This window comes from Neocloeon triangulifer, unplaced genomic scaffold (assembly GCF_031216515.1).
Source record: "Neocloeon triangulifer isolate White Clay Creek 2 clone unplaced genomic scaffold, ASM3121651v1 ptg000014l, whole genome shotgun sequence".
Classification (NCBI taxonomy): Eukaryota; Metazoa; Arthropoda; class Insecta; order Ephemeroptera; family Baetidae; genus Neocloeon; species Neocloeon triangulifer.
Window position 1 is genome coordinate 20,205,278 of NW_026775556.1, and position 21,764 is coordinate 20,227,041.

At 36.2% G+C, this 21,764-nt stretch overlaps 3 protein-coding genes across 5 annotated transcripts in view; 1 reads left to right on the forward strand and 2 right to left on the reverse strand.

Moving 5' to 3' along the window:
* Nucleotides 1-2,119: 2,119 nt before the first annotated feature.
* LOC132200842 (ATP-binding cassette sub-family B member 10, mitochondrial) lies at nucleotides 2,120-6,052 on the reverse strand. Its single transcript, XM_059626586.1, has 11 exons — nucleotides 5,907-6,052; nucleotides 5,446-5,815; nucleotides 5,027-5,227; nucleotides 4,762-4,964; nucleotides 4,592-4,702; nucleotides 4,369-4,539; nucleotides 4,075-4,306; nucleotides 3,641-4,014; nucleotides 3,400-3,584; nucleotides 3,229-3,338; nucleotides 2,120-3,012 (listed from the first exon to the last, which is right to left on the reverse strand). The coding sequence occupies exons 1-11, from the start codon at nucleotides 6,042-6,044 to the stop codon at nucleotides 2,864-2,866; spliced, it is 2,244 nt and encodes a 747-aa protein (XP_059482569.1). The 5' UTR covers nucleotides 6,045-6,052; the 3' UTR covers nucleotides 2,120-2,863.
* Nucleotides 5,965-8,256, forward strand: LOC132200843 (V-type proton ATPase subunit D 1). Its single transcript, XM_059626587.1, has 6 exons — nucleotides 5,965-6,111; nucleotides 6,280-6,397; nucleotides 6,454-6,601; nucleotides 6,657-6,872; nucleotides 6,937-7,015; nucleotides 7,818-8,256. Exons 1-6 carry the CDS (start codon nucleotides 6,071-6,073, stop codon nucleotides 7,954-7,956), a joined length of 741 nt encoding a protein of 246 aa, XP_059482570.1. The 5' UTR covers nucleotides 5,965-6,070; the 3' UTR covers nucleotides 7,957-8,256.
* A 47-nt stretch (nucleotides 8,257-8,303) lies between these two features.
* LOC132200422 (tyrosine-protein phosphatase Lar-like) overlaps nucleotides 8,304-21,764 on the reverse strand; it is a 165,591-nt gene continuing 152,130 nt past the window's right edge. For 2 of the 3 annotated variants that reach the window (XM_059625870.1, XM_059625869.1), the window contains 18 exons: nucleotides 20,702-20,904; nucleotides 19,119-19,612; nucleotides 18,266-18,403; nucleotides 17,932-18,075; nucleotides 15,245-15,461; nucleotides 14,994-15,169; nucleotides 13,981-14,178; nucleotides 13,698-13,924; nucleotides 12,717-13,011; nucleotides 12,024-12,224; nucleotides 11,415-11,633; nucleotides 10,934-11,088; nucleotides 10,583-10,868; nucleotides 9,944-10,255; nucleotides 9,777-9,887; nucleotides 9,107-9,276; nucleotides 8,917-9,052; nucleotides 8,304-8,803 (listed from right to left, as the gene is read on the reverse strand). In XM_059625870.1, coding sequence (XP_059481853.1) covers nucleotides 8,735-8,803; nucleotides 8,917-9,052; nucleotides 9,107-9,276; nucleotides 9,777-9,887; nucleotides 9,944-10,255; nucleotides 10,583-10,868; nucleotides 10,934-11,088; nucleotides 11,415-11,633; nucleotides 12,024-12,224; nucleotides 12,717-13,011; nucleotides 13,698-13,924; nucleotides 13,981-14,178; nucleotides 14,994-15,169; nucleotides 15,245-15,461; nucleotides 17,932-18,075; nucleotides 18,266-18,403; nucleotides 19,119-19,612; nucleotides 20,702-20,904 — 3,751 coding nt within the window. In that variant the 3' untranslated portion in view covers nucleotides 8,304-8,734. Of the gene's footprint in view, nucleotides 8,804-8,916; nucleotides 9,053-9,106; nucleotides 9,277-9,776; nucleotides 9,888-9,943; nucleotides 10,256-10,582; nucleotides 10,869-10,933; nucleotides 11,089-11,414; nucleotides 11,634-12,023; nucleotides 12,225-12,716; nucleotides 13,015-13,697; nucleotides 13,925-13,980; nucleotides 14,179-14,993; nucleotides 15,170-15,244; nucleotides 15,462-17,931; nucleotides 18,076-18,265; nucleotides 18,404-19,118; nucleotides 19,613-20,701; nucleotides 20,905-21,764 lie in introns of all 3 variants that reach the window. The other variant, XM_059625868.1, reaches the window with a different exon arrangement.

A 21,764-nucleotide genomic window follows, 5' to 3' on the forward strand; every position in this document is an offset into this window, starting at 1 on the left:
AAATAATAATATAATATATTATTATTTTCAAGAAAAATTTAAAAAATAAATTTTCTACTCGGAATTTATGTCAATTTACGTCTCGTTGAGAACACACAAAAAAAACTTGCTGCCTTTCATGTCATTAGCGTGCAGAGAAGTAGCTCAATATTTTTGTTTGCTCCACTTGAATAAATTATATTTAGGTAACAAATTTGATGTTATCCAAGACGCAGTTTGCTTAATAAATATGCAGTGCCACAAGCTAGCAAGCCAAGTTTGTTTTGTTTTAGGGGGTGGCATAGCTTCTTGCTTGTGCATAGCGTGTGTTTTATCTCTCTTGTCCCCCGTGGTGACCAACACGCGTTCGGACTTGGGTAAGGGTCAGCAAAATCACTTTACCGCTAATTACACAGGCGGGGAGACACTCCTGGCTGAAATCTGAATTTTTTTATTGATACTTTAAAAATTCCCTAAAATGTTTTACTTATTCCGATTAATAAAATTTAAAGATAATTATATAATATATTAAATTTCTTCCATCCGTGAACAAAATTTGAAAGGAATTTCCCAGGAGCCCGTTTTTTACATCAAAATAAAAAAAGGAAGTAAAAATTTAAACGTTTATTTGAATGTCTTTGAACTCCCGACCCAGATTCAAAACTAATCCAAGGCGTATGTGCTGGAAATATATAAATAAGGAAAACTAACTCTCGACCATGCCTTTCAGCACTAAAGGGGGTTCGGTGTTTGTATGTACGAAAGAGGAGATTGCAGTTTTCCCTAATAGGCTCTCGACACTGGCTCCGCATTTTGGTGCCCACCAGAGAATACAATACACGAGTAAACAAAGTGGACCGGGCATGTTAAACAATCAGGGCGGCAAGCACGGCCAACAGCGCAAAACACCATCAATAAAACACACTAACGCTTGCCGGCCCCCGTTGCCGCCGAGGAAAGAAAGAAAAGGGGTTGCAAATTTGCTTCCACACACATTCGCAGCAAGCGGAGCCGCGCTAATTGGTCTTCCCTCTCGCTCTTCTCTCCTGAAATATATCTCGACGGCGTTGCAAGAGAAAGACCAAAAAGGCCTTGGTGTGCTAATTAATTTAAAGCTTCACGCTAATTGGGGCGTTAAGTGTAGTGAATTTTTCTCTCGTCAGACTCGGGCGATATTGAGATTCGCGATAAATTAATTAGAGAGAGAGAGATCCTCTCACTTGATCAATTTTAACTTAATCCAGACGGCACAAAAGCGGAATTATTGCTGTCTCATGGATTGTGATGATTATAAACAAGATAAATTTTATTCATTTTTTTTTTATTCACAGTTTAATATTTCAAATGGAAATTTAATATTTATAAATAATAAGCTGAGATTTTCAACCAAGAAATTGGCAATGTTCTCTATTTATTTCATATTCATGCCTGTTTTCCCGTTTTAATGCAATCTTAAAATTTAAAAAAAATTAAAACAATAAAGAAGCAAATAATTATTTGCTTAGGTTGAAATTATAACAATAACGAGAAAAGCAAAATGCTCTTGCCTATTTCCATAATCCGTTAAAGGAGCGGCATAAAGTTTTAATTGCCTTTTGCTTTCGAAAGAATAGTTTCTGCACAGGTAAGCCATTCTTAATCCCCAAGGTTCTGCATGTGTTTGTCCCCAGAGGTTGTAGACCATAAAAATAATCTGCAAAAAGACCTAAGCACTCGAGCAATGTGACCCAATTTGCAGTGCGCGTGGCACTTTCCCTCTGTTTGCTACTAGGAAAAGCAGTTTGCACACATAATGCTGTTGGGGTGTGTGTGCATTTTAATGAGAGCACTAGAACGTTGTGCGCGCTAATTACGGCGCGTTGCTCTTTGGCACCTTTGCTTTGCTGTGGCTTTGGGGAGCTAAGTCTATATATTCACATACATAGAGAAAAAATAAACCTATATAATTGTGGAAATGGTTGGGAAAGTTTCAAATTTAATTTTTTTCCGCATTAGAAATGCGTTTCATTCTTTTATCTTAGAGGAATTTTTAATAAATAAATTACTACACCTAGCTTTTCCAATAAAGCGAAATTACTTTGTTAGTGACTTCGACAAGAATATACAATAAATGCTTTAAGAATTCTTCTCCTGCTCGTAAATCGCGACAACCGCCAGCAATTTTATCGATTTAATTGTGAAGCGCGCCGGGAAACAAAGCCGTTTGTTTGATGTAATGAATGTTGCGGCAAACTTTCCTCCTTTGCGTCCAGGCAGTTTCCCAGAACTGATCTCGCATCGCAGCTATCCATTATCCCCCTGTTAAGCATCACACACTATACTTCTACCGAGAACGCTCTACATAATTGAAACGCTGCTGATATATTCGCAATAACCACCCCGGGGCAGCAGCCCTTGTATAAATTTAAATCTGACAGCGTTTCTCGGAAGCAGTTTTCCTGCGGCTGTTTACCAAATAATTTTTCAGGTGTTGCCACATTCATATTTTAGAATGCACGCAGAGCACTCTGCTGCATGAACTTTATGATCTTGTTTTTTACTGTTCTACTGGCAGTAAAATATCAGCACAGGACGATAAAAACAAAAAGCAAATTATTGCCGCTGGAATATACAAAAGCATCCTTGAGCAAAACACGGTTTCCTAAAATTTAAAATAACTATAAATTTGTCTTTTCATTTACTTCCTTAATTTATTTACACACGTCATAAAATATTCAATCTAAAATAAACAACAAGGTGATAAATTTATATAGCCCGAAATATTTAGGAGTGAAAAAAATTTGTAATTCGCTTTTGTGGGCGATAAAAATGCGCTCGTGTCTTACACGAGTCGAACACTCAACAGTTACGTTCCGCCGTCGCTCTTTCGTCAAGCTGTCCTTTGCTAACTTTCTAATTGAATTGCCGCTGATGGCATTTCTTGGAAAGTTTGGTGCTGAACTAACTTTTTGAAAGCACCGTCGTCTATAGACATAAGTTGATCATAGCTTCCCTGCTCCACAACTCGACCACCTTGCAACACGGCAATGCTGTCTGCAATCACAAATCGCCACACACATTAACAACCTTTCCACTGCTTCAAAGATTTAAAAAAAAAAATTCCGGCCACAAAACTTACAAAAATAGTCATGTGTAAAGTTTTTGGAAATAACTTAAGTTTAATTTAATTAAACATGAATTACAAACCCATAGCGTTAAAATTTATATCAATTTATTAAAAGTTTATTATAATTTTTTTTTATCAATTACCTGCATTTCTTATTGTCGATAATCTGTGCGCAATTGTAAGTACAGTCCTGCCCTTCATAACTCTTTCAAGAGCCTCCTGAACTAAAGCTTCACTCTCTGCGTCCAGGGCACTAAAAGAAATTTGTTGAAAACAATGTAGAATTCTTTTTATTTGATGAAATACAATAATACCTTGTGGCTTCATCCAATAGTAAAACCCTTGGGTTTTTGACAATAGCCCTCGCAATCGCCAGTCTTTGTTTTTGGCCTCCGGACAAAGTAACTCCTCGTTCGCCCAACTCGGTGTCAAATCCCTGAGGTAAATTTTCAATGAAGCTCAAAGCGTTTGCTTCTTTTGCTGCTTCAATCAATCTTTTCTGTGAAAACACGATATTTAAAATTAGAACTATTTTCAAAGTGATTTTAATTTTACCTCCACTTGATCGGGTTGGCTTAAAAGTGAATCAGGCGCACCATATAAAATGTTATCTCGGACAGACCCCGAGAACAGAGCCGGATCCTGAGGAACCAATCCAACATGTGCCCTAAGCCACCTGGGGTCCAAGTCAAGCACATTTACTCCATCGAGCAGAACTTGACCCTGGTCTGCTTTGTAGAGAGACAAAAATAAGAGAGCCAGGGTTGATTTGCCAGAGCCACTCGCGCCCACCACAGCAGTCACTCTTCCAGCGGCCACTTCCAAATCGAGGTCACTCAACACATTGACCTCTGGCCTCGAAGGGTAGTTGAAACCGACCTTGCTGAAGGTGATTTTTCCGATGGGCACCTCTTGAGGCATCAAACCACCTAATTTAATTTAAAATGAATTTAAGTTTATTTGAATGGAAGCAAAGTTTTAAGTTTCACCTGATATTGGCAAAGCAGGTTCTCTATCCAAAATAGACCAAAGTCGGCCACTGGCCCCAAGTCCTCTGGCTAATTCAGAGTAAAACGAGCCCAGGCCTCCGACAGCAACTCCGACATAAGCTGCGTAGAGAAGAAAAGCGGAAAGAGAGCCAGGGGAGATTTCGTTGGCTGTGACCATCGTGCCTCCATAAAATAGGCCAAGAAGGATCACCACATTTCCACTGAAGCCAGTCTAATTATATAAAATAAAAGAATCAACTTTGAGATGGATAATTTATATATTTTCTTGTTTACCATTCCAAAGAAAATCCCCCTAGCCATTGATTCTCTCAGCGCAAGTTGGATTACTTTTTCCAATCTTAGCCTGTAACTTTCGATCTCTGCTACTTCTCTGCTGCTGCACTTGACTGTTCTTGCATTTGATATTCGCTCTTCGGCCAACTGAGATGCGTCTGCTAAGGCATCCTGTTAAGAAATAAGTTAAATTGGTACTTATGAGATCATAAAATTTTGTCACCTGCGTTTGTTTTGTAATTTTCTTTAAGTATCTTCCGTAAATAACTGCCATAGCAGCCATAGGCGGAACAACTCCCAATCCGACCAGTGCAAGTTTCGGGGACAAATAGAACTGTAAAATTGAAGAAAATAAAATATTGAAAACAAAATTTCAAATTAATTTATGCCTACCATCATTGAAACGCCTGCAATGGCCATTATACCTGACCTCAAACCGTCAGACAGATTTTGACTAAGGGCTTGACCGGCCAAGGTTGTGTCTGCGGAAAGTCGACTCAGCAATTCTCCTGTGCGCGTTTTGTCGAAAAATGCCATTTCCTGTTTCAAAACTGAGCCAAACAACATATGCCTCAGTCTGTTAGTAATTCTTTGGCCTAGAAATAGAAATAAAATTGACAATTTATTAAGTAGAGAGTGATTGCAAAATGAGAGGTACCGGAAACATTCATCAGGTAGACCCGTCCGAAATTGCACAAAGACCCAATAGCGAAAACTCCTAAGAGAACAGTGCACAAGGGAAGGAGTTTGTCTGCTGGTTGTCCTCCTACTGACGTGTAGAGAATGTCGACCACTTTCCCAAGGGAGAATGGAACAGCCATGGATACAGTGCTTGACCCAAGAAGCAGAACCATTGCAGCTGAAATAAAAAAAATTAAATAAATTATTCAATTAAAAAAGATATTATTACAAATAATATAAAAAATTGTTTTTTTTTTATTTTTATTAAAGGAAGATTTTACACAGAAATTGAAAATAAGTGTTATGTAACTTTGCTCCTACATCTACATAATTATTATATTATTTTTTTGGCATCAACTGATCAACTTAATTTATCCTACATTAATTTCAATTTACCAGTCAATTTCCATTTCTCTGGTTTGGCCAGTGCGACAAGTCGCTTTAAATCTGTCTTGCTGATTTTGACTGCCTCAGCTTTTTTGTCTGCCACCGCACCGAGACCTTTGGCCTCTTGACTCGCAACTGGGGTGCTTCTGTACGGCCGCCAGAACACGAAAAACGGTCTCGACGGGGCGGCTTCCTTTCCCGTCGTCCTGAAGGACAATCCGCAGGTGTGCAGACGACGAATGTGGAGGTACAGACTCATGTTTGCCTGATCGAGTGGCCTTCGACGGAGGTCGGCGAGCAGCCAATGCCTGGCGAACGAAGCTCCTTTGCGCAAGTTTTCAGACAGAAATATGGCCCGGTGTGTGACGAAAATGTTCATCTGGAAGAAAAAATAGTGTCGGTCATCGAGACTGATCGAGACAAGGGTGGAGGGTGGGCGAAAGGGTGCAAATCAGGGATAAAAGTCTTACCGCACCGGACCAGCTGCTCTTATTTTGTTTTTCAAAAAGTTCCCCCTGTTGCCGCCGCTGACGCCAGCGCCACGTGACGGCGACGACGAGGTCAGCTGATAAATCAATTCTCGCCCAAATTCGGAGTCTTCCCAACATCTTGCAGCCCAAACACTCCGGTTAAAATGTCTGGAAAAGAGAGATTGCCCATTTTCCCGTCGAGAGGGTGAGATATTTTAAAGATTTGCTTGATTTTCCATCAATTTTGCTAATTTTTCTGCCTAAATTGAGTTTAAAATTTAGTCTAAAGACCACCTTATGGTTCACTGGAATTTGCAGAATTCTAGAAATTCTCTGGAAACAATGGAAAATATCTCATTACCTTTAATTTCAGAGCCCAGATGCTGATGAAGGCCAGGCTAAAAGGCGCACAGAAGGGACACAGCTTGCTTAAGAAGAAGGCAGACGCTCTGCAGATGAGATTCCGAATGATTTTGAGCAAAATTATTGAGGCATTTAAATGAAATTCATTAGTAAATGCGTTGTAACAAAATTCGTCAAATTTCAGACCAAAACTCTAATGGGCGAGGTGATGAAAGAGGCAGCCTTTTCCTTGGCCGAGGCGAAATTCACCACCGGCGACTTCAACCAGAACATTTTGCAGAACGTCGACAAGGCAAAGTTCAAGATTCGCACAAAGAAGGACAACGTCGCCGGTATGAACTACTTTTTATAAAATAATTATTTTGAGACTAAATTTGGTTTATTCAGGTGTGACGTTGCCCGTTTTTGAGAGTTATCAGGACGGAGCCGACTCGTACGAGTTCACTGGCCTGGCCAGAGGTGGACAGCAGTTTGCTAAGCTGAAGAAGAACTACCACAAAGCTGTGGTCCTGCTGGTCGAATTGGCCTCCCTGCAAACATCGTTTGTCACCTTGGATGAGGTCATTAAAATCACAAACCGCCGCGTCAACGCCATCGAGCATGGTAAACAATTCGACCAAAATATTCTAGAAATAAATTATCATTATCAATTTTGTTTTCTTCATAGTGATCATTCCGAGGATTGAAAAGACTTTGGCCTACATCGTGTCTGAGCTGGATGAGCTTGAGCGTGAGGAGTTCTACAGGTATTAATTTAAATTTCAAAATAAAATAATCATGCAGAAATTGAAAAAAAAAAACAACAATATTGGCAGAGATTGAACAGACTTAGTTCTCCCGGCTCCTGGTATAAAATATGTCCCTGGATGAATCCGAAGGGGTAAAATTTGTTCCAGGATAAATATTTTCTATACAGCATTTAATTTTTTTTTTTAAATTTATTCAGAATAACTTTTTCTTAACCCACATAACGGGATAAACATTTAACCCTGCAACGTTATAATTAAATCAGATAGTTATTAAAAGATCTTCAACATGCTCTCGAACTTTTTTAAATTTTGGCCATTTGCAAGGATCAAACAACTTTTTTGGTACAGAATTTTGCAAAGATCACGAAAATAAAGCTAAAATTATAATCAAGCCTATGTGCTTCTGTTTGGGCCAAGGCATAAGAAGAGATTTAAACCCTTTAAGATTTTTCCCAGGATATTTTTCATACCTAGAGTTTTGTTTATTGATTATTGAATCTCCCATTTAAAAAAAAAATAGTTACTTTTTTCTTTGTTAAGCTCTTTGTTTATGTCTTGCTGATGTCTTGAAAGCTGTTGTTGAGATTTACTTTTCTAATTTTGTTTTTTTACAAACATTTTCTTTCAAAAGCAGGAGCAAATTATAATTTAAAAAAAGGATCCTTGTGATTATTTATAATTTGAAATTACTAATTTATCAATTTTATCCCAAAATGTAAAATTTTTTAACATTTTGTTTAAAAACCATAGATTTTGAGTCAGAAAAATTAATTTTTATTATCTTCCCTTCAAATTTCAGGCTGAAGAAGATCCAGGACAAGAAGCGCATTGCCCGCAAGAAGGTTGAAGCTGCGAAAGCGGCGCTGCTGGAATCGGGAGTTGTCATAGAACAGGCGGGCAACATGCTGGATGACGAAGACAAGGACTTGCTGTTCTAATCATGTCTGAGGTATTATGTTGATCAATTTAAAGTGCATTCCGGGTTGTGTACAGCCGTCAAAATTCATTTTAAGATATTCGTTGAATGTGGGCTAGATAGTATAAAAAATATCAACTCGAACAAATTTGTTGACTCGATTTTCATGCTAAAATCATGAATGTGAAAATTATGTAAATAATAGTAGCACACAAAATGTATCATAATGTAATTTTCGTTGTTACCTTTGTCAAAGGCAAGTTTGCCACTAGTTCATGAAAAATATTGAAGAAGAATAAAATAATCAATAATGTGTTATGAATTTTGGATTTTTTCATTAATACATTTTAATTTTTAAAACATTTTATTTGCTTTACACCATATATGATATTTACGGACTGACACTGGTAGTTCCCATCCTAAATCACATTCAGACATTTGAATTTTTGCAAGTGATATTTTTATTTTACTCCCGAACATCAAACTGGCAATGAAAACGCAGCCATAGATAGAAAAGTTATTAATTCAGTTGTAGACATTTTACCCACTGATCAATTTAATTTTTATCTTCCTAAATTGTACACATCTGCCCAAGAACATCCCTCAGTTTCCTCAAAGACACAAAATTCAAATCATTCTCACTCCTCAGTTCTATGTACAGCTTTTTATATATAATTGCATTTCTCTCTTAACTATTATCACATCTCTTTAAAATACGAGCCAACGTGGCCCATTATTTGATGTTGGATGATATAATTTTTATTCAGATTTTACCACAACCTTCTCTCAGCCAGATCTTGTCAAGCCGCATAATGGTCGAAAGAACCTAAATACTCGAGGGCAGCCCGATAGCAGAATTCATATTGCTCCTGAAAGTTCAATATCAACTTCAATTAAATATTATATATAAAAAAAGCTTAAAATTTATAAATATTCATCTTTAAATCCCGAAAATTCAAATAATTTAGATGAAAAAAAATACCTCAGTTTGAACCATTGCTGGTCTTTGTGTGCGCAAAATTCTGACAGTCTGTAGAAGGTCGACGACTCCTTCGTATTGCATTCTTTCCAAAACTATGCTGAGGGCGATGAAAACTCCAGTCCTTCCAACACCCCCGCTAAAGATTTTTTCCGTCAGTCTTCCGATTAAACAAGTTTCAAATCAAATTTACCTGCAGTGAACTGTGATAGGCCCTTCCTGTCCGAACTGCTCTTTGGTTTTGTGCACTTGGCCTATGAATTCAATGAAGCCCTCGCCGGACTTGGGCACTCCCTGCTCAGGCCACTCGATGAACTGGAATTGTCTGACTGTGCGTGATTGTCCATCTCTCGAATCCGTGACCTGAAAATATTCCCATTTTAAGTTTACTCATTTATTGATTAATTAAAAAAAAAAAAAAAATACTTTGGCTGCATTTGACATAAAAATATTCACTTTTCAGAGTTTTTATTTGGGTTTTCTCACAGTGTAAAGAATATTTTCTTTCAAAAGTGCAATTCTATCTAATATTTATTATGAATTTTATTCATTCAATGATTAATGAATGCATCTCCTATTCATTTGGCACCTCAATGAGCATTACCGCATTATTAAAGCTCGTTAGTTTTTAATTAAATTTCTCATAATAGCAAAAATATGAAAAGATTATTGAAATTTAAAAAAAAAATTATAAGATTAAAATTTTGCCATTATTTTTAAGTATTTTCATCCCGAAAAGTATTTAATTGGAGCAATATTTTTCTAAAAACTCTAATTTTGATATTTTCGTTTTAACAAATTATTAAATAAACCAGTGGTGTTAAGAAAAAATAAATTCAGCCTTGCAATAAAACAATATATACCTTAAATTCTCTGAGAATGTACTGGGGCATGTTGTACTCTGCCAGGGGGTCGACCACAAAATTCAGGTAACGAACCGACCTGTCGCTTGGCCAATACTGATGACACTTTTCCTGCAAAAGTTTTTTAATTTCAATTCTTTTTATAAAAAAATATTTGATTAAATTACTCGGCCCATTTCTTTGAGTTTGGTGAGCATGACAACGATGGTCGAGTTGTACTCCCAGAGCATCCGCCACAGGTCGGCCGCCGTGTTGGGCAGGGGCCCCTGAGTGGCGATGTAGGCAGCCCTGTAGCGGTAGCCGTCGACCAGACTGGCGTTGATGTAGTCCGAGCCGTCCACCCCTCTCACGGGGGACAAACACACCCTCGAGTTTTCAAGCGGCAGAACGTGCATCAGTCGGTTTTTACAGGCGTTAATCGGCAAACTGGCTGAGGAAAATCGCTCCGAGTTGGCGCAAAAAGACGACTGACTCAGGGCCTAAAAGATTTGGGAAATAAATTACAAATTTATTTATAAATAAGATTAAAAAAAACATGTTTTAAAATTTAATAAATTCCCTTATGGAATTTATATTGAGCGTAAAACTAAATTAAAAGTAAAATTGAAATTTCTTTGTTTGCCCCGTTATATCTCAGTCAGTGTTTTAAAATATGGAAATGGCTATGTGGCTTAAACTCTTCAGTCGTATTTTACAGTGTAAAAATAAAATATTTTCAGCAATTTGTTAAATCAAATGTAAGCTATTGAATTAATTAAAACTATTCGCATCAAAATTTAACATAATTTTAAAGAAAATTTGAATACTTTGAATTCCAGCTGCAATTTGGTCAGATTATCTCCTGGCAAGAGTTGACTAATTGTGGCTAAGTGTGGGTGCAAGTTTCGGGCCGTGATTTCAGTCGAGCCGCACTGGGCAGCCTCGAGTAGTGCCTCGTGGATAAAAATGTACTGCTCCTCAGTCTGCACCATGTAGTTGCGCTGCGCCCTCAGGCAGGTGACGTGGCCGTAAATGTCGATTGTGGCTTCAGTCTTCATTCTCTCTAGCATTGAGTCGATCACGATAAAACAACCAGTTCTGCCCACGCCAGCGCTGAAAATTGAATAATTTTTTTACCAAATAAATTTAAAAAAGTAATAAAATAATAAATTTCAAACCTGCAGTGTACTATGATAGGCCCTGCGCCAGTAGGGTTCAAACTTTTGATTCTGCGTAAAAACATAAGGAATGGAGCGGGATGCTCGGGAACGCCGTGGTCGGGCCAGGCGGTGAATTGGAATTGGCGCACTTCTCTCGTTTCTGTGCTACCAGCCTAAAATTTTTATCAAAAAATAGCAAATATAAAAAAGAATTTGATTTCCTAAATTGATATAACTATAAAAATAATATTTAATAAATTCATGAAAATTTTATAAATTCTATTATAAACAATGGCTTAGTTTCTTCAATTTTTTTATTTTATAAAATGCATAAAATCCAAGCCATTGTTTTTAATAAAATTTATAAAATTTTCAATTCCATAAATGCAACAATAATTTTTAGAATATAATAATTTAAAATAAAAATGATAAATGCTTTAGAAAAAAGCGTATTTTTACAAATGTTTTCAATATGATTTTAATTTATTTTTGAACATACCCTAGTTACGTGGAATGTGCGAATGCAGTAAGTAGCCAATTCTTGGACGTCAATTGTGTTCACTGTGACTGGACCGTAAGTTTCAGTGCTTCTGGTAGGCCAATACTGGTCGCATTTGATTCTCGCTCTCTCCTCCAGTCGCGTCATCATGACGATGCTCGCGGTTTTCTGCTCCCAAACCAAGCGCCAGAAATCGCCAAAAGTGTCGTGAAGTGGCCCCTAATTTATTTAAAAATAATTCGTTAATTAAATCAATATTCATCAAGCTGATCATATTTCAGGTAAAAATTCGAAAACTGTATTCAAAAATTAATTTTTTTTTTTAAATCAACTTTTTATAATTTATTTTATTGGCTTAAGATTCTCTAGTCTTGATATTTTTGATCATATTTATAATGCAAAATTTTTTATTCACTTATTTTAATTAAAATTTGTTAGGCAGAAACTGAAAGAAACAAAGAATTTCCTTAATTCTAGCTTAATGAAAGTGTCAATATTTCAAAGCGTGCTGATTTAATTTATCAGCATCTTGTTGGCACGCTCGCATAATATTCCCGTCGTAATGCAATAATGCAAAAGTTCTGTTGGGGGAGAATGCAAATTGAATACCTGAGTGGCAACGTAGGCGTTGTGTTTCCGATATCCGTCGCAGAAATTTGCATTGATGTAGTCGCTGCCCTGCTCGCCGTTCTCGAGTTGCAGCACGACCCGCGAGTGGTCGTACGCGATCACATTAGCATATCGGTTCTTGGGCTTGTTCACTTCTAAACTCGAGTGGTCCCACGTGAACTGCTGACCGGGCTCGATGCTCTGCAAACACGACACCAATTTGATTAGTACTCCAGTTGTGTTGCGCATTCGTCTCTGTTCGATTCAATTTTGCGCGACGGGAAATCGCTTGGGAAAAGAAAACGCGCTTTTGCAACGGAAGCTCTCGACTGGAGAGAGCAAAGAGGATGAAAAGGCTGACAAAATACTCTTTACTTGGATAAATCATTAATTTTGTATTATATTTAAAAAAAAATTTTATTATCTTTTCGTATTTGATTCAAGGGTTAAAATTTTAATCTTTAAAATATAAAATTTTGAATATATAATTAATTTGCAAATTCATTTACAAGCAGAAAATCTAACACGTTATTATTCTAATCTTTCTATTTCTATTTTTTAAATATTTTTCCCCTCAAATTAATTAGTTTATATTTTAATTGAACTCTATTTAACTTAACAAACCATACCGAAATAAAAATACTAGAAAAAAAATTCACAATTAGTAGAAAAAAGGACATTTTTTTATGTTACCTCGTATTCCTGCGAAAATCGCAAATTGTCATCCGAGCGAAGACTTTCGATATGTTGGGCGAGTTGGGCCATGGGCACCGGCGGATGGGCCACCATGGCGGCCGTTTTGAAGTGCAGTCTTCTGAGCTGGACAGGATCGTTGGGGGTTGGTGGACACGGCTGCTGGCCGTTGCTTTGAGCCTCCCGGGCGCCGTTCGCGTTGCAAGAGACCGGCGCCGAGTTGTGGTCCGAGTTGTTGGCCATCAGAGGCCGACTGGCCGCTGACTGGTCTTGCTGCTTGCACGGCTGTCTCCGTCTGCTAGAAAACGATTTTTCTTGTAGTTTTGGTAAATGTTTTTTTCAGTTTACAAATTGATTGTCTTGATTGATTTTTCTTCCAACATCTCATTTCAATATTTGGGTGCAAAAATATTTAATGTGGACAAAAAAATAATCAACAAAGTTAATAATCAAAGGTTTATGTTGAAGTTATATTGATTATTATATTATTTTTTAATGAAATTTGAACAATTACATAATATTAAGTGTGAACAAATGCTAATTTTCAAACTGCTAATAATAATGATAAAAAAAATGAGGATTATATTGATTTGTGTCGAAAATTTTATATTTTAAAATAGATCAATACTTTCTGGAATTTTGAACAATTTTCTGTTTAATTTTATATCATATTAATCTAGGAAGGAAGAAACTTTGAGAAGTTGGAATTTGATATGAAATCATAGATATTGTGAACTGTACTGTTGTGTTTTTAAACGTTTATATTCTATGATAAAATGATTGAATTACCAAATTTCTGTGTATCTTTTACAGTTAGAAAATTACAAAAAATATTTATATTATATGATTTTATTAAAATTTAATAATTATATTATATAAAATGTAAAAAAAATTCCCAAAAAAATTTGGATGTTTTTTAAATAATGAGTTAAAACTAATAAATAACATTTTTTGTTATTGTTGCTCTGTTTCAAACATTACCTTCTCATTAGCAAGAGTGATAAGAGACAGAGCGAAAGAAAAGCAGCAGCGACGACAGGGCCGATGATCCATAGCAGTCCAGCTTCCTCCAAACTCCTGTTGACAGACACGTCTGCGGACGTCTCTGCCGGCACGTTGGGGTTGGGTCTCCTTGGTGGTTCTCCGGGCGGCACCTCCCGCATGTCCAGGGCGAGTGGCTCAGAAAATGGGCTCGACGTGTACAAGTGCTGAAAAATTGCCACTTTCATTCTCGCCTCGATGCCACACTCGCCGCCGGATATACCTTTTGCGGCGTGTCAACCACGGCTCTGACGAAAATTCGGTACTTCTTGCCCCGTTCCAGAGGTTTGTTCACAAATCCATCATAAGCGGCGCCATTTCCGAGGTGGAACGTGTAGGGAATGTTTCTCTGGGGAAATTTGGCCGCCACGTAAGGAGCGTACGGCTTGAACTCGCTTGGCTTTCTTGAATTTGATATCACCTGAAAATGCATTTTGGTTTTTTTGCACCGTTTACGGCCATAAAGTGTAAAGTGCTGTGGATATGAGAAGACAGACTGGTGGATAAAGTCTCTTTTTTAAGGACATTTTAGGATCACAATTTCCCGGGCAAAGGTGAAGTAAAAAAACGACTTTTTTAGAATTAGTTTTTGTTACCAAATTATTTTTAACTAAAAGAAAAAAGATAGAAATTAATAAAAGGTTTTTCTTGTAACGTTTTTGATACATATATGATTAAATATAAATTACAGACAGCCAAGTTTTAAATTGCATTTTTTTGCAACGAAATTTGTATTTTTCTTAAAACGTTTCAAAAATAAGGGGCGATCAATCCAAAAGCCTGCGATGGCCCAACATGAAATTTAAACGATTTAAGTTAGATTAGGCCAGGTTTAGGCTTCTGTATTGCTTTTAATTGTAATTAAATTTTTTGAAAAATTTTAAACAAGGGGTAAAAAATAGTGGATTTGAAGTAGTCTGGAAGAAAAAAGTTTCACTACTTATAGGAGATGGAAAGACTACCAAAAAATTTAAAACGTTTTAAAAAGATTTTTCCACCAATATTAGGCATTTTTTAGTTTCACATTTTTTCATTCAAATCAACATAGAGATCATCACCAAGAAAGGATTTTGAAGCGAATTATGAACATTCATTACTTTTCCAACTCTATAAATTTTGTATCCAGAATATTTCTGCCTCACCAAGGAAATTGGAAAAATGTAGTGCTTCGGAGAAAAGAAAGCAAAATAATGAAAAAATTCCAAACCATAAAAAGGGAAGAGAGATTCAAAGTACCTCATCTGTGAGAAACTGGTCAGGGTGTTTATGGGCATTGTCGTGATCGTCGGGCACCACGATCAAGTAGTAATGGCTAATGGGTCCGTACTCTTCGGACGCCTGGGGAAGAATGACTTGAATTTCCTCTCCACTGACAACGCCGTAAAAATCTGGCTTCACCATTGGCTGCGGGGCTGTCGACACGAAAACGAAAGGGCGCACATAAAAAGGGGTGCTCATTGCGGCGTGCAAGAAAAAAGTCAACAAACCGGCCATTTGGGTGGTCACTGTTATTCTGATCGGCGGCCGGTACGCACCGTCGGCGGGAATCGCGCTCAAATTGACGTTGTAAGTGGTGAACGGGGACAGTTCGTTGATTGTGTGCGAGCGCGCGGAAGAGTCGAGCACGATGCTGCGCCGCGGCACCAGTTGCACCTGAGTGATTCCTTGAGAGTCCACAAACTCCTTCGATGCGTCATACGAAACCTGCAATTTTATTCAGAAAAATAAATTATTTGAGCTTCTCATATAAAAGCAGGTTTATCCGAAATAGGGCGATAGCAAAATTTGAAGAAAATCAACAAATATTATGGTTTATACTTGTTGTAAATTATGCATATTTACAAGGTAGACTTAATTCCAATTTGAGTTTCATTAATGGAGATTCAGATCTGAATAAATGATTTTTATGTAGAACATGAGAAATTTGTAGAATTTAGTTTTTACTTGTTTATATGATCATGCAATTGATGGTTGTACAATATAAATTATTAAATACACTTTTAAATTTATAATAAGTAAATTTGATTCATATGGTAAATATAATTTTTTTTAAATAAAAATAACCATAAACGTTCGCTGATTTTATTTTTATTATAAAAAGTAATAAAATTTTATTATAAAATTTACTAAAAAAATATAAATACACGTAGCATTTTTTTTATAAATAATATCATATTACAATTTTAATATAACTATTTATCTTACAAAAAGCTATTTTTAATTACAAACAAATTAAGTTTACTATGGTATGTGTCCCATTACAAAGCATAAAAATTGATAAAAATGAATTGCAAAGGATTATGATGTTCGACTTTTTAATGAAAAAACACATTTATTAAGGCGTTCAATAAACATGAACATTTTATTACAAACTAACACGACGCTCAACCAGTTTTGAGCTCGGAGTGAATACAAAAAAGCTCCCACAATAATCATATATGCAAATAATTTCTATATTAATCAGCTAGCAGCGTTCATTCTTGAAAATAGATGTTTCTTTATAATTTGTTGAATTTAAAAATCCACTTTTTATATTTATATTTTAATATCGGTGCTTTCAACCTACTTGTAACATTAAGAAAAAACGTAATTTTAAATTTTTTATTTTTGCTTTTTAAAGATCGTGACCAAAAGCGTCTTGATTGAAAATAAACATTTTTTCTACGAGTTCTTTTCTATTCATGAACGATTCCCTCGTGTACCCATTTTTCATTTTAATCCATTGTTTTATTTTATTACTTACATGGAGATTGACTTTACAGTTATTTTTGACGTAACGACGTAACTGAACAACAAATAGATTGAAAATAAAGTGATAGGCAACTTGCACGACACGAGTGTTCAGCAATAAGCCTACTTCAAAATTTCCAGTAATGCCAAACTCTTGAACTGATTTGAATAGGGGGTATTCAAAGATCGACAACTTCATCCACCTTGGACGAAACCAATTAATTTTCTTCCACAAAACCCAAAATTAGGTTAATATAAAAGGTAATTTGCGAAATGCCGCAAACCAATGGGTTTGTTTACGTGGAGAGAGTGAAAGGAGCGGCGCACAAAAGGCCTGCGTGCTCCACACTAAGCTGACTAATTAGAGCATGCAGATGCATGTCTTTTGATCTGTGCAAATCACACAGAGCTAAGGGCAAACGCTACTTAGCATCAAGTGCCTGCTAATGATCGCCCAATGGATTCTGACGTCGGTTCAACACAATACACGCGCCTATTGATACCCTCTTGAGCCGCCGGTGGAGAGAGTGACGAGAGACAGCCAGGCCGATTCACAACTAGCTGTGGCGTCACTCACTCACTCACCCACCCACTCACTTTTGATATTGTCGATCGTCAGTCGGGCCATTTGGATAATTAATACGTCAACCAGCGGTTAATGGATTAGTGGGACAATGAGAAACGACCCATTTAATTTATAGAAATAAACAAACAAGGATTAGTGATGCTTTCCCTTTCAGTCACGTTTTAATGGAGCTAGAAATCGTCCGAGAACATTAAATAATACACGCATACTAAAAAAAATGTCGTATATTTTGGCAAGACAATTGTGAAAATAAATTTTGAGGGCAACAAGATTTGTTGGTTTCTAATTCTGTAAGACACTGTAAGAGGAAATTGCCGATTCAGAATCACAATTTGACACTTCTATCCACTGTAAATTGAGTGGATAAAATATATCTCCATGGAATTGCAATTTACATAAATTAAATTAATCATAAAAATAAAAATAGTTTCGAAAATTCTAAAAAATCGGACTTTTAGTTTATATGAATTTGAAATTGATAAAAAAATTCAATTTTCTTGTTGTAGAGTTTTAGTTCAGTGGATAAATTAACTTCGTGTGATGTATACAATTAGCGCTTTCAATATCCATGAAGCATAATATTATTTAAATTTGCACTCATCTAAATGGACGTAAATGCAAATTTGTTATTACCAGCACCCAAAATATTGTGGGTGCCAATAAAATAATTTATAGCATAAACAATATTATTTTTTTACTCATAAATTTTTGATTTTTTTTTATGATAAATATATAATTTGAAAAATATTTAAATTAAATATATAATAATCCAATTTTTAAAGCACCAATAAAAATAATTGAGTTATAACATAAATCAAAATTAAATAATGTAAAGTGTTTAATTTTCATTATTCTCACCTTGTAACTCTGCGGGTTGAGTCTGATAGGTGGCGACCACGAGAGCGTCATGCTGTGCGTACTGACGTCGTGAGCACGTAAATTCAGCGGCACGTCTTCTGGTTTCACTTTGACTGTCACTTTCTCAGACAACTTGCCGAGCCCCTGCAAAGAGAGTTATTAACAAACGGCGCGACGCTCCTCGCATGCACTCAGGTATTCATAAATTGGCTCACAGAGAGCAAAATAAATAACGCGAAATATTTAATTAAACGTTCCCTGTGGCTCGCAGCGGCGCCGGCTCACAGGAACATGGGCAAACTTTCGCAATTTGTGATTTACGGGCGGGACTTACGGTTCGCGTTCTGGCAGCCACAGCCACGGCGTACTGCGCGAACTTTTCCAGGTTCGTCAGCTCGGCAGATTCGGTGACTGGCACCGATTTGTGCTGCCACTCGTCCAGGTCCTCCACCGCCGTCATTGTGTAAAAAACCTGTCAAAATGAATTTGAATAATTCTTTTTAGTAAAACCAATTCATCAATTTTTTGTCTCAAATATAATATAATCATTATGATTATGTTGAAAATTTAAAAAATGAAGCCATAAAAAATTGAGAATTAAAAAAGGATTAAAAGATATTTATAAAATAATAATTTTCATCCTTTCAAAATTATATCAGTAATAAATATTTTGTAAACAAAATAAATTAACTTGAAATCTAATAATCTGCTTTTAAAGACATAAGTTGTTTTTTTATAATATGACCCAAGACAAAACTACATTAGATGAAAAATCATCTAAATGTATAAGCACTTCTCTAAACTTGTAAATTTCCTCAGGCGTAATATTCCATTTTCAACTATTCATTTGTGCATATTAAAATTTCAAAAGAAGAAAATTTTTTCAAAATGTTATTTCTTTTTAAATATTATTTTCATTTAAATGCAAAAGATCCGAATTATTAAATTAATTTTAATTAAAAAGTGTTATCAATTGCAATATGATGTGAACAAAACTTGAGCAAAATTTCACAAATAAAAAATACTTTTTATTATTAAATATAAAATATTTACAAAAACTTTCTACATATTGTAAGATCGCAATATAACTACCTAAAACGTTAAATTTAAATTACTTATTTTAAAGTTATTTTTGAATCTTTAGGATTTAATTCATTCAAAATGTAAAAAAAAAAATAGTATCTTACCTGGTATCCAATGACCTTGTTCCTGCTGGGCACAGGTTCCCACCACACTTCAACGCTGGCGTCGGAGGTGGCGAGGGCACTGACCGCCAGCGGGGCCCTCACCGCGTCCCTGTCCGTCTTGACGATCAACCTGTCGCTGGGCGGGCCCGCGCCCCTGATGGTGAAGGCCCGCACGTGGAACGAGTACTCGGTGTTTTCCTCGAGACCAACGAACACGGCCTTTGGCACGGTCACGTTGCGTTCACCGACCGGCGCCGAGTGGTCCTCCACTTTGTACAGCTGCGCCGTGTACCTGAGCACCCTGCCGCGACGCAGGTTCGCCACCGGAGGGAACCACATCAAGGCGACCACGTCCGGCGTCTGGAACTCGACGCTCAAGTTCGTCGGCGGACCGGCCGGAGCGCCTTCGGGCGTTGGAAGACGCACCACCGCCTCTTGACCTGCACCCGCAGCGGTAACGCCGGCCAGACGAAATTCAAATAAGGTTCCGTGCTCTGAAAAATTATTAATAAATTAGCAATAATCACCAATAACCAAATTGAATTTGAGGTGCGACGTTATTTCACAGGAATAACTTTTTTATAAGTTAGAAATTCAGATTTAGGTGATAAATTTGACAGGTTAAAGTATTCTTATTATTTTTGAAAAAAAAAATCAGAATTTTTGCAATGAGAAATTTGGAGATTTTTTTAAAATAATAAGATAAGATAAATTAATTTTTATTAAAACTTTCACTGAAATATTATTTATTTTTCCAACAATGAAAGGAAAGTAATTTATTGAAAATCTGTGACAAATCCAATATTTTAGTTTCTGCAGGTGCCGTTTTTTGACCACTTAACAATGCAGACCAAAGAAATAATTTGAATAAAAATGGTCTGCTCTAAATGACTTTGTAGAGATTATTTGATTAAAAGACGAATCAAGCAGGGAATATCTTAGCTCATATTGGGGCTGAACACACACTCTTGAATAAAAACAGGACCTATATCTAGAAATATTTTACTGCAGTTTAACTACTAATTCAACAACTAAAACACCAGATTTTCGTCTCATATTTACTGTTGCTGATCATTTACTACAAAGTCAATAATTGTGGTAATTATAGTCTCATTCATCTGGATCAAATAAAGAGCTTAAGAAACTGAACTGATTAATTGTTTAAGTTTATAATTTAGTAAGAGAAACCTAGACAATCATAAAGTTATATTCATTTGTAGACTACATAAAAAGTAAAAATAGTTTGACAAGAGGTATAAAATAAAATTTGTTAATTGAAATGTAAAAAAATTAAATTATAATACAAATAATTTAAATTAATTGTTTAAGTAAAATTTAAAGTATTATAAAAATAATAAATTTTAAGTTAAATCAAAATTGGTGTGGATATTTTTATTTATTTTAATATATTGACATTTACAAACATTGTTTTGTAAAATTATAATTTTAGAATATTAAAAAAAAGTACTTATGGGCTGGGAAACATAATATTATGTAAAACGTGGATGCATTCTCGGCGCACGCTTTATGAACAAAAAGCAGCGTTCGGCCCCGCGGGCTGTAAAATTAATGCGCGCACTCACCTAATCCCTGGACCCGGTGCTGCAAGGTGTGCGCGCCAACAATATCCTCCTCGGTGTAAAGCAGCGGTTGACCTCCTTCGTGTTGATCGTCCTGGCGGGCGCCGTACCGCAGTCTGTAGCCGAGCAGTTCGCCGTGAGGGTTGCTCGGCTTTGACCACTCGAGCTCGACGCCGACGCCAACCCCTTCGCCCTCGTCCAGCAACCTGCCCGCCAGAGAATTCAGAGATCAAATAAAATCCTCTGACCGCGCGCCGACCGGCCAAGGGGCGAATTCCGACCAAGAGACCATCCCTCGAATAATCCTTGCGGCCTTACCTCTTCGCAAACGCCGCGAAATTGCTAAACGCAAACTAAATCAAAATCAGCTTTCAGAGTTCGCGTTTATCCTTATCGGGGTCAAATTAATATTCAAATATAACAGAAATTGATCATTTCTTTCTCAATATTTTCATTAATAAAACTGTTGATTTTTGTATACCTTTTTCAAAGAGTAAAAAAATGTCACGTTTATTTTCGAAATCGTGATAAAAATTTGCATCCCTTAATGTTGTAAATAAGTTCATCGGATGTAAACTTTTTCCTACCAAATGACCTCTGACTCATGGGACCTCTGATTATGCTAAAAAACTATTAATTTTGAATAGGTTATTGATACAGCAATAAATACATACATTATTTATTCTCCAAAGATCAAAATATGCCAGCGATAACTATGATTTCTTTTTTAAATTATAGGCAGCAATTTTTTTATTTTTTTATTTATCTGTAATTTTTTTTCAATTTCTCAAAAATTTATAGTTTTTAGGCAATAATTGTTTTGTCTAAAGTGAATAAGGCCAAAATATATTATTTTTGGTAAAAATGTTCTTACTTTCTGAAATGTTGCGATTTTTTTTATCAAATACGAGGTTCTAGAAACTCAATATAAACTTTTAAAGAAAGCTTATATAATATTTACACAGATACAAATCTTAACCTCAATATGTTTCCAACAAATGTAGGTTGCAAAGTGATTTTCCTTTCTCTATATCAGATATTTTTGATTTCGTGAAAAGAGAGGAAA

Coding starts and splice junctions, on each gene's coding strand:
- LOC132200842 (XM_059626586.1), bottom strand. CDS start 6,044: ATGTTGGGAAGACTCCGAATTTGGGCGAGAATTGATTTATCAGCTGAC. Junction 5,816..5,906: donor AGAGCAGCTGGTCCGGTGCG/GTAAGACTTTTA, acceptor TTTTTCTTCCAG/ATGAACATTTTCGTCACACA. Junction 3,013..3,228: donor ATCGACAATAAGAAATGCAG/GTAATTGATAAA, acceptor TTGTGATTGCAG/ACAGCATTGCCGTGTTGCAA.
- LOC132200843 (XM_059626587.1), top strand. CDS start 6,071: ATGTCTGGAAAAGAGAGATTGCCCATTTTCCCGTCGAGAGG. Junction 6,112..6,279: donor CCCATTTTCCCGTCGAGAGG/GTGAGATATTTT, acceptor CTTTAATTTCAG/AGCCCAGATGCTGATGAAGG. Junction 6,873..6,936: donor CGTCAACGCCATCGAGCATG/GTAAACAATTCG, acceptor TTTTCTTCATAG/TGATCATTCCGAGGATTGAA.